Here is a 12,170-nt window from a genome sequence, read left to right on the forward strand (position 1 = left end):
CAGCCACTGAGGGGTGTTCTGGACCAGTTTTCAATGTTGGCATAAGAAAAGACATAAACTATTACTTGGGGAATAGCCCTATTGCTTCTGAGACAAGTTGAGTGCTATTATCTAATTCCTGCTGTGCAAGGGGGAGAGATGGAGTTGTTATAACTAAACTTGGGGCTATTCATTTGTTCCTTTCTTACAGGAACCAGCTTCAGCCTCTCCTGGGAAGGTTCAGCCAGTCAGAGGCTTTGTTAATCTCATCTGGGGTTGAGCCAGGCTCTCTGGATGGAGTTCTCCTGGATGTTGGCTGTTCTTCCATGCAATTAGACACACCTGAAAGAGGCTTCTCCCTGCAGAAGGATGGGCCCTTGGACATGAGGATGGATCATGACAGGTACACTATAATAGAACATTTCTTCTTGAACCTCAAAAACTGGCTGCTGTGCAACCCCTGTGCAGTTCCTTTCCTCTTAAAATGGAGAATTCTTATCCTCAAACCACATCTGATACTGCACGAGTGTCCTGTCTGTCTTTTGCCAAAAAGCTTTTTTCTGTCTCAGTGCTCAGCCCTGGTTGTTGCCTTTGCCTTCTTTGAGATGAGGGGAAGGTTCCAGTGGTGAGTGATTAAATCAGTAATGTTTTATTAACTGCACCTTTAAATGGTAGCATTTTTGGAGCGTGTGGTACACAGTCACAGGAACATCTCTCTTTCAGAGGCCTGTTATTTCCACAGTTTCTCTGCCTGTACTTGATCTGCAGGCTCACAACTTCTTGCTGCAGTCCCTTTCCTTTTCTGCCACACTTGCTGTTTGTGGAAACTTCACTTGAGCAGGTCCAGCTGCTCTCTCAGAAAAGGAGCAGCATCCCTCTTTCGTGCAATGATCATTTGATCCAGTTGCTTCTCTGTGAAAGGAACATCATAAAAATAAATAAATAAATAAAATCCTGTTGATTATATCTGCTAGGTTAAATCAGATAGCCACATTGCTTGTAGCATGCTGGTGTGATGTTCTCTTCCATGCCCATGGGTTTGTTGTAAGTTCTGCTCAGCAAAATTATAAGCTTCCTTTCTCTTTGTGTAGGAAGCACATCAGGCTTACTTAATTGTCAAATTAATGGTTACTGAGTAAATCACCTGTATTTAAATTTGGATTGGTGTTCAGTACTTTCAAGAGCATGAAAATTAGTCATGGAGTGATAATTTCCACTTATGCAGTGTTTTTCATCTTCAGACAACCTGATGTATTTCTGCAGCACTCTGCTTTTTGCACGAGCAGCCAACGATCTGTCTTGTCTGGGTGATGGCTGTAGTTTCATGACACATTACATGACAGAGAAGGGCAATTTTTTCTTGGTGTTTTGATGAATGTGGTGTCTTAAGAAATGCCATTTGTTCTCTCATTGCCCGCAAGAGCCAATGGGAAGCCTCAATTTCTAAGGAATTAGCTTACCATATTAATGCTAAATTTTAACACAGCAATTTCATGATACTCGCTTTTTCTGGTCTTGTGCAAAATGCTCCCATGGTTCTCCTGGGATTCAGTCCTCAGATTCCAGGAATCTGAACTCCAGGCTTACGTGTAATTCGGATGCATCATGAGAAAACAAACACAGAACAGGAGCCTCAGAACAAAGGGTACCTGAGGCATAACAAAAACCTTACACTGTGGCTGTTGCTATGATACTACTTGCCTCCAAGTTTTTTTATCTTTTGTAAGATACTGCAGGGGACTAAAAAATGCCTGAAAGCAAAGAGGAGAATTTATTAGGTAGTTTGTCTGTTTTCTCTGATTTGTAAACCCACAGATGATGTTCATAAAATACCCTGAACTATTTCAGTAGCCAAGTGTGAGAGATGTAAATACATAGGTTGAAGTCTTACACTGTTTAAATTGTAATAAGTCCTGTAGTTTATATGACTAGGTAATTTCTGTTATCTAAGGAGAGTGTTCCTATATAGATTCTTATGCTTTTTAGTGAAAAGTAATGTTTAATTATCTTCATTAGCAATTGTTTTCATATGAGGAGATTTGAAATAAAAGATCCTTGAAATCAGTTCTGGCTAGAAAACAACATATTGTGCAAGGTTGCTGAAATGAACCTGTAAGAGGCAAGTTTATATTCTAAATCTGGCTAAAGAGAAAGGTCACACATAATTTTCATCCTAGCATGATACTGGAATATATTTATTCTTAATTTAACATTACTTTTCACTAAAAGGCATAAGAATCTATATAGAAATACTGTCCTGAGAGAATAGAAATTACCTAGTCATATAAACTACAGGACTCACTGCAATTTAAACAGTGTGAGCCTTCAAGCAATGTATCTACATCTCTGTCACTTGGCTACTGAAATAGTTCAGGGTATTTTATGAACATCATCTGTGGGTTTACTAATCAGAGAAAATATACAATAAATTATTTATTCTAAACTATTAAGCATAGTTTATGATAATACTTGGAAGTTAAAACTGTTCTAACTGAAGTTAGGGAGCAAACTCCACCTAGACCAGTGAGAAAAGGGGATTTAAAAGGCAGAAGCATGGTTTATAAGAATACTTGGAAGTTAAAACTGTTCTAACTGAAGTTAGGGAGCAAACTCCACCTAGAGCAGTGAGAAAGGGATGTAAAAGGTGCAAGCATGGTTTGTGATAACACTTAGAAGTCAAAACTGTTCTACTTGAAGTTGGGGAACAATCTCCACTTAGACCAGTGAGAGAAATGGGTTCAAAAGGCAAAAGCATGGTTTATAACAGAACTTGTTAGTTAAAACTGTTCTAACTGAAGTTAGGGGACAAACTCCACCTAGAGCAGCGAGAGAAGGGGATTTAAAAGGCACAAGCATGGTTTGTGATAACACTTAGAAGTTAAAACTGTTCTACTTGAAGTTAAGGAACAATCTCCACCTAGACCAGCAAGAGAAAGGGGTTTAAAAGGCACAAGCATGGTTTATAACAGCATTAGGTAGTTAAGAGTGTTCTAACTGGAGTTAGGGAGCAAAGTCCACCTCGACCAGCGAGAGAAGGGGATGTACAAGGCGCGAGGTGTTTCCACAGCGCTGCCCCCTCCACTGTGCACCCCTCCTAGGCAGTGTGCACAGTGTGTCTGTGTGTCTGTCTGTGTGTGTGGCTCCATGGAAGCTCACCTCTGGTGGATGGCCGCTGACCTCAGGGCACTCACTGGGCTGATGGGCTGCTGTGTGTGCAGGTGCCCCGGCATGGCCACGGCCGCGGATGTGGTGAACGCGCTGGACCGGCGGGCGCTGGCGGCGGTGCTGAGCGCGTACGGCGAGGAGAGGCACGCCAGGAGGATCGCCTCTGCCATCGTGCAGGCACGCAGCATCTACCCCATCACCAGCACCAGGCAGCTGGCCAGCATCGTGGCAGGTACCCGCATTAATTCTGCACAGGAGGGAAGGAAATATTAATCCCCACCAAGTCCCAGAGGGATCTATTTGTACTTGGAGTGGCGCGGGGTCTAATCCTGCCCCTTCTGCTCTGATGTCAGCTCTCTTATTTTTTTTATGTTTTTATTTTTGTATTTTAATTTGACAATTAGTTCAATAATAGATTTAACATAAAGTGATTTATCATTTTGTCCACCACAGAATGACAGCAGCCTTGGGTATTCTTTATCCCGGCTATTGATCCTTTCAAATATCAGATATGTCATATCTGTCCTAGTTTTAAGTGTCTGTATCTTAATATTTCAAGGGCAGATACTGTGGCAGTTTCCAATTACCAGTAAAATCAGATCATTTCTGTTTTTCTAAAGAATCAGGAAGCACAAAGCAATACATGGCTTGCTTCAACTTGTGCATGCCAACTAGATCAGCCTGAAGAGACCATTGAAACACTTCATCTTGCTTGCTCCTCACTGTAAACAGCTGGAAGAAAATGCAGTTAGGCAGGAGCAGTGCTTGCATCAAGAACCTTTATGTTTGTTTTCTCAAGTAAAAATTTTTGTAAGACAAAAATCCTGGTCATTAACATTATATGTAGCATCACTATGTTTTTATTATTTTACCCAAATGATGAAAATCACTACATCTTGTCACAAATAGTCTAAACTCCTGACTTTGAATACAGACCTTGAAAACTCTAATCCAAACTTCACATTTGCTAAAGAACTGTGCAAAATATTTCATTGCTATCTTGAAGAGTATCAAAAATTTCATGGTGTTCTTAAGAACTTGTATTACTTAAACTGGAAGTCTAAGGCACTTAAATTTAATGATGGAGAAATTGGAAAGTCTGTATTTGTGGAAGTCAGAATACTTTAGCCCAGTCAACCAAGGCTCAAAGTTTAGCTGATATGATAAAAGGACCTGAAGACACTGCTTGCTCTTGTAAGGCCCTGCTCTAAATACAGTGAATGTAACCAATCTTAAAAAAAAAATAAAAGAGACAAAGCACTATGAGGCTTCTATAAACTTTTAAATTTTTAATGTCATCATTCACAATATCCTGAAATAACAATTGTGAGCTTTGTCATATATATTCCGTGCTTTTTGAAAAAGTGTTGACAAGACAATGTACTACCCTGAGCTGGAAGCAACTGTCTCACTGTGCTAAAGATATAACATATTACACACAAGCAACTCAGTAATTCTGAAATAATTTGGTGCCATAGCTGAAAGTAAGGGAATGAAAATACAGGCGTATGCAAGACAGCAATTGGAGATCCCTTCATGTTTAATGGGCTGCATGTGAGCCAGCAGCTGATGCTCCCTTGCTGTGACCATGAGAGGGATTTTTTTTTTTTGGTCCTCACTTTAAATTCCCTGCTATGTTTGAAGAGGTTCTTGATCCACAAGTCAGGTATGCATCAGGTAGTGTACATGCCAAAAAACAATGAGTCCAGCACACATCTGCCAAGACAATAAATATGTGTGTTTGGTGTGCTTTTCTGGGAGTACACAAGTAATTGTAACAATTTTAGAGCTGTTACACTGATCCCTGTTTGCATAAAAGTTCCTCCAGTTTTAATTTGGTTCATCCAGGAAGGAAGCACTGTGGTGGATCCTATCAATTTTTGAACTGATTAAGAAAAACCTTAAGGAAATGTTTCATAATTGTGATATATTTTGATTCATTCATCACCTGTAATTAACATGTATTCTTACATGGAATTATATTGGTGAAGTTATTGGGATAAGCCAGAGCTACAGTGCCAGAGACCACAGCTACAGGAACCTCTTGATGGCACAGCCCAAAAAAACAGACTAATTCAGGACTTGACCAGAGTAAGATTTATGACCTATTAGTTAAATGTTATGTCTTTTAAAAAATACTAATTAGAATAGTAAAATCTTGCATTTTAGATTTTGCAGATTCTCTGCAAGCCTGATTATCTTCCAGAGCAGGGTCGTCATTTTTGCCTGGTGTAGGAACCAGAACACAAGCAAAAGAATCTAGCCAATGAAGCTGGCTGTCAGCATCTGAGAATCTGTGTAGTGCCTGTATTTCTTTCTCCTCTTATTGATTACTGTGGCTTCAGATGTTCCAGAGCTCCCAAGTTTTATCTTAAGGTCCAGCTGATCATCAGAATTACAGTGGATCTAGACTTGGACTAACCTGAGCTTGGAAAATTTAATTTCTTTTGATAGAATGCTAGATGTCTGGTCTTTCCTACCACCCTCCAAAAGCTTAGGACTTGTGTTGCAGCTCCTAATCCATTGGGAGATAAAGGTGAAGGATGTAGTTAAAAAAAAAAAAAAAACCCAAGGAAACAAAACAGCATTAAAAATTTGTTCTTGCTCCTGGTGTTTATAAATGTTATCCAAAAGGCTTCTGATCTGGTTAAATAAGATCTCTAGGAGCTGTGGAATCTGCAGTAGGAAGAGTTTGGGGAACAGCATCTTCTCCTGCAGCACAGTGGAACTCTTCTCACTGTCTGTAATTTTCACAGAGCTGTTTGCAGCATTGAGTGCTCTGTAAATAGTGAAAATCAGTAGTTCTTAGCTGAAGAGTAGTGAATAGATGTGTGAAAGTTGATTAAGAGGCACTTCCTCATGTCTGTTGTTGTACCTCATTGAGCTGTTTGGAAATACTAGCTCTGACTGCATGTGCAGGAAAACTCATTAAAAATGGTGAAGTTTTTTTAGGATGTAATTTTCATATGCTTTTCCTGTGCAACTAATGGTCTATTTTGATTTCTTTTCAGGGGGCAATATACCCTTTTATCTATTAATTTTTGTTCAGAACTTATTTTTTCTGAGCATTATTTAGGTACATAATCAATGAACAAACGATTTTGAGATCATGTGATCATCTGGCCTTAACTTGAAAGGAGTTGATGATGACATGTTAAAAAAACGTTCAAGATTTAAGAGAACTTTAATTGGTGAAATCAATTTCTTTCCGACCGGCTCACTTTTACAGGCTTTAATTATCAGTTTGGAATTTGTAATATTGCCTGCATTTCAGCTGGGTGAGAATTAGCACTGTGCTGAGGGAGCCCAGACAAAAAGGACATTGGTTGCGTCACAGCAACTTATTAAATGCAGTGCTAATTCAACAGACGAATTCCTGCCAACAGGTGCAGGCTCTGAATTCATTCTTGCACTCTCCCACTCCCTCACACTCTGGGGACTTGCACAGTTCCTATTGACAGGCACAGCACACTGCTAACTCCATTCACAAGCTTTTCAAATTTCAATACGTTTCAGTGCGAGAGCCTATTAGATTTTTTTAAAGTGTAACTATCATCAGGGCATCCTGAAACTAAAAATGGATATTTCTCTCACTGGGATTCCAAAGCAGTCATCTAGCCAGAAGCGTGGTGTTTTTATGAATGAAATTCACTTTGCAAGCTTCCCATACAGATTTTTTTTTTGAATTTTTAAAATGTTTTTGTGCATTGAACAGCCAGTTAGCAGGAAGGATTTTCTTTAAGTGTCTTGGTAACTGGAGGGGCCTGGGTGAGAAGTGATGTGCCTGAGTAGAAAGCACAAAGAGATTTTGTTTTAACTGAACTAGAGGAGTAAGAGTGATAGGAGAATTTTTCAACCTATCACCTTTTCATGGAACTCATGGAACATAGATCAGAATCTATTGGCTTGGCTAAAAAGCTGAAGACCAGTGTGACAGAAATCACATTTAATATATAATTTATTTAATATATAATTTTATAATATATAAAAGATCAGAATAATCAGAGATTAAATTTATGAGTTAATTGCAGTCTTTGAGAGTAGACCAGTAAGTCTTTGAACATGTAAACAGTTTGATTTTGGGTTTAGTCTGGGAGGTTTGGGTTGCATAAAACTGCACCAAGTGGCTGCATTTCTTTACCAATTTCCTGAATTACATTTAATATATAATAGCAAACATTACCAATTTTCTGAATTAAATTTAATATGTAATAATGACCAGATTAGAATAACCAGAGATTACATGTATGAATTAATCCCAGCCTTTGACAGTAGACCAGTAAGTCTTTGAACATGTAAACAGTTTGATTTTGGTTTTAGTCTGGGAGATTTTGGTTGCATAAAACTGCAAAGTGGCTGCATTTCTTTACCAATTTCCTGAATACTAGTGTTCTGTGCTTTATTATAGGAGCTGCAGTGCTCTTTGTGTGTGTTCAACTGAGGCATGTAAGGTTGTGTTATACTTACAGAATAAATCTGGGCTTTAATTAATTTTTCTTCAGTGTGTGATAAATTATTCATAGTGGTAAATTAATGTCAGAGTTAATTGTCACAGAAGGTTATTGTAGGAGGAAGCTGCACTCAACAGCCATGGCAGGATTAGTGGAAGAACCTCCCAAAGACCTGTTAGTGTCCTAGTCATGCTAATAGCCTCAGTGTCACTGTTCTTTTACTCATCTGTTCAGAATTGCAGTTGCAAAATATCAGTGTTGATGAGCAGACCAATGAAAACCTGCCCAGATACCAGCATACTCTGTCCATTTACATTTTTACAAAGCCTTTTGAAGTTGAATTTAGATGGATAGGATGGTTTAGGTTGGAAGGGGCCTTAAAGCCCGTGCTGCCCTGCCATGGATAGGGACACCTTCCTCTAGACCAAGTTGCTCCAAGCCTTGTCCATCCTGGACTTGGACATTTGCAGGAATGGGGAATCTACAGAGCAACCTGTTCCAGTGCCTCCCCACCCACAAAGGGAAGAATTTCTTCTAATCTGATTCATTCCATAGTTGTGAGCATCCTATCAGTGCCGGTGGCTGTTACTGGACCTTTAAACCAAGTTGTGTTTATTTTGCCTAGCACGGTGTTCCTTAGGCTATCAGACAGTTCTCATCACACACAGCTGGCACTCAGTGGCTGTTCTAAGGGGTCCATTCTCAAAGAACCCATTTTTAGGTGTGCAAAGAGACATAGAAACAGAGGCTGTGCCAGTAGGCACGAGCTTGGTGTGGGTTTCTTGGGATTCCTCATGCTCTGTGGCTTTTAGCTCTCCTTTTAATTGAGGTCTTTCATCAAAACAAGCTTTGTGACCTCATCAATGAGAGCACACATTCTGTTTGTGGTTCATGGTCAGTACAGAAGGTTATGTTCTCAGGGACAGGAATTACATTGACCAGCTAGTGTAGCTTTTTCTGGAGTTGGTAAATGATGGAAAAGCCTCACTCCTGCAGGCTGCATCTATTTATTGTTTGGTGAGACAGCTTCAGACTACAAATTCACATGTACTCCTTGGCTGGGACAAGTCTATCCTCTTGCCAATTTGTGTCTTGAAGCATTCAGACTATAAGGATTGGAAGTAGCCACAACTACAACGGGGTCTCTTCAGTGAATTTAGGAGCTGTTAGCTTTGGACATCAGAGGAGCAAGGTAGGTAGGAAAATGAATTATGCAGAAACATAGCTTAGGGACATAGCATATGTGAAAATAGCTGTGTTAATACCAATTGACTTTTAAAATCCCATTATTTTCCTCTGTCTTTGCTGAGGACTGAGATTGCTTTTGTGTTTGTGATGTGCTTTGTGAACGCTTAGGCTTTCTGACATAAGTAAAATCTTATCTTTAAAAGCCTCAAGAATTGCACTGATAAATTTTTCTGTGTGAGCCTCTCATGGGTAATGAGATCTCTCTTAATATTTTTCAATCACCCATGCAAATTTGAATTTAGACAACTAGTTTCAGAGGTACGGTATTGCCCTCTTTGACTTCACTATGTAGAATAACAGTTACTTGATTGTGAGCTGTGTTTACTTCCAACTCTTTGCTTCATTATGTTGTAACTCAGCACTGACATGAAATTGGGGCATTCTAATGCATACATACCAATTGTATTGCCTCTTGTTTAGAAAAATAACTGTCCACTTATGTGCTAGCATGATTTATTCAATTTATCTTTACCAGACTCCTGTGGTCACTTAGGTAATAGATGATAAATTTACTCAAGTTTCACAGATATTGCACTTTAGTTCCTCTGATCCATCAAATCAGGTTTCTCTAGCTTTTTGTTCTGTATCCATGTAATGAAAGTTCAAGCTTAAAATACATTAAATATTGATATATTAAAATTTCTATCAAAATTTCAGCCTCTGCAAAAACTTTTTTGACTCATAAGAATTTTGGGTAAAGGAAGAGGGAGTTTTGTGCATCTAACTAAAAAATATTTAATGTGGAGATTTTAGGTCTGACAAACCTTGACATATTCTGCTGTGTAGGCACGTGAAAACAAAGCAGTGTCAGCTGCATTTTCTAAATTTCTCAAGAGGTTTTTGTGAACATTTGAAGAAACACAGGTGTAGTGTTCAACAATTTCTGTTTCCAAACAAGGGTACCTCTTTTAAACTTCAGGTAGTTCATTGAATGATAGTTATTGCCAGGTAGACATTGTCTTCAGCCTGTGAAGAAATGCAGTTATCTGGAAGCCACAGGTAAGACTGTGTCCATTGTATATTAATTTTTTTTCCTTAAAAGTGTAACACAACCACAAATTCCAAACTGACATTGGTTACGCTGAGCTGTAAAGTGAGACTTGTCTGTCCTATCTTTTTTTTACTTTATCTGGATTTCAGCCATTATTTTTTAGTTTCAATTGGTGGTGCTTTTGGAGAAGGAACTTCTCTAAAAGATTCTAGGGAAAAAACCCAACCACAAAGCATCTTAGTTTAATAGGCTTTACATCCAGAGATGGGAGTTCAAAACATAAAAAAAAGATGTATTATAAAGAAGGAAGCTCACTAGTCAAGGTTCAGTTTTTACTATGCTTTCCTTTAAAGTCATCTTGCATGAGGGATGCCAAGATGTAGAACTATTAAGTTATTAACATGCATATTTTAAAATGTGTGACAGGTGCTTTTCCAGCATCAGCGCTCTACGCACGGAAGGACTTGCTTCAGAGACCTGTGCATGTTGCTACTAAAACTTTCCAAGGCCTGAGGATATTTGTGAATGATGAGCTCCATGAACTGCTGATAGGGCTGAAGACAGCTGAGAAGTTCCTGAGGCCTGGAGGTCGCCTTGTAGCCCTGTCCTTTCACTCCCTGGAAGATCGAATCATCAAACGTTTCCTTCATGGCATTGACATGACAGAGAAGTACAACCTTGGCTCAAAGCAGAAGATCAGACAGGCTCTGAAAAATGCCTCCAAAGGAGAAGACACACAAGGATCTCCCTGTGGAAAATCCAACTCCAAGTGGATTTCTTTACAGAAAAAAGTTCTCACACCCCAGGCCAAGGATATTGAAACAAACCCAAGAGGAAGGTCGGCCAAGCTAAGAGCTGCTATTAAACTCTAAACCAAAATATATGATTACATGATTGTGTCATTTCCTGAAATTCTGTTTTCCAGAATGCTAACTGGACAGATATGTTCAAACTGAAAAAATAAAAGGAAGGCTGTGAGAAAAGATTTCTTTCTTACCTTTGTCCTTCTTTGTGCTTTGGTTAGGAAGTAGTATAGAGCATGAAAATGTAAACAAAATGCATATAAGTGGGTGTCACTAATTATACAAAAAAGACATCTTTTTTTGAAAGAGCATCAAACACCAAGTTTATAAAAATTGCAGGTTTGATGTATTTATAGTATTCCCTTAAGATTAATTTCAAAATCCTGGCATTAAGAGTCTAAATTCAGTAGTGAATTGAGATGTATTTTTATGGGGGTGGATTTCACACACCTGATTCAGATGTCTGGTTTAGTCTAGAGTAAGTTTAAACTAACCTAAGAATTGTTTATATATCTGTTTCTGTATCCCAGCTAACTTGTTGCATGAATGCCATTGGGATAAGAGGTAATTCTGACATAAAGTGACATCAGCGTGCCACGTTCTGTCCAGGAATTTGTAAATGGACTCTTAGCTTTTTTAAAGTAAGTATTTATGTCTGAGTGATCACCTGGTCGTTTAATGATAAATAATACGTGTATCTTGGGGGTGAAAAAAGGGTTATTAAAAATCCACTGTTGGCATTTGGATGCTACAGTAAAGCAGTCAGATTTGTACTTGATCATCTGAATTTCTTCCTGCAGCCATAACTCCTGTGCACAGATCATCTTCAACTTTTAGGTACTGATGGAATTATAATTAACCCATCAAAAAAGCAGTGTTGTGGGCCTTATGAAGTATTCTCCTTTGCTGGTGATCATTTATTAAGAGGTAAGTATTCAATTTTTTTAGGAAAGGCCCACTCTTAACACTAGCTTTCTGTTTGGGTGCTATACTCAGCTGTAGAACATTCAACATAATTTCTTGTTTAGTTACTATGAATTAAATTTAGTTTGTGGTTTATATGTTATCTTAAGAGACCACTGGTTTTCTAGTTTTATTTGCTACAAATGAATGGAAAATAATACAAGTTTCAACTTCTTTGACCTCTGACTCATCTCTTCAGGAAAAAGTCTTAATTTAGACAATCAAATTGGTACCAGGATTTCATTTGTGATGTTTGAAACTTGGTTGGTAGAATAAAAAAAAAATGATGTTTCTGATTCTGCTAAATGACCATTACACTGGCTCCTGAGCAACTGACTGGATCATTCTGAACTTGACTTTCACCAAGCATCCTCTTTGTGTTGATGTAAATGATGACTTCCTGGTGGTTTTTTGGGTCATACTGACACAAGTTGATATTTAGGTTTACTGTCTAATACACAATATAGTGAAATAGCTGGATATTTAATTCCTTGGTAAAGGTAAGTCATATAATGTGTTCTTAGGTATAGATGATCGTGGCATTCATGTTTTCTGGAAAAATCCCCTCGC

The 12,170-nt window shown here is 38.6% G+C and overlaps 1 protein-coding gene across 1 annotated transcript in view; it reads left to right on the forward strand.

Moving 5' to 3' along the window:
* METTL15 (methyltransferase like 15) overlaps nt 1–11,402 on the forward strand; it is a 78,528-nt gene extending 67,126 nt beyond the window's left edge. Inside the window, exons 4-6 of the mRNA XM_036385059.2 lie at nt 191–382; nt 3,198–3,376; nt 10,261–11,402. Of these exons, the coding sequence (XP_036240952.1) occupies nt 191–382; nt 3,198–3,376; nt 10,261–10,706 (817 nt within the window). The 3' untranslated portion in view covers nt 10,707–11,402. The remainder of the gene's footprint in view (nt 1–190; nt 383–3,197; nt 3,377–10,260) is intronic.
* The last annotated feature ends 768 nt before the right edge of the window (nt 11,403–12,170 follow it).

This window comes from Molothrus ater, chromosome 6, assembly GCF_012460135.2.
Source record: "Molothrus ater isolate BHLD 08-10-18 breed brown headed cowbird chromosome 6, BPBGC_Mater_1.1, whole genome shotgun sequence".
NCBI classification, from domain to species: domain Eukaryota; kingdom Metazoa; phylum Chordata; class Aves; order Passeriformes; family Icteridae; genus Molothrus; species Molothrus ater.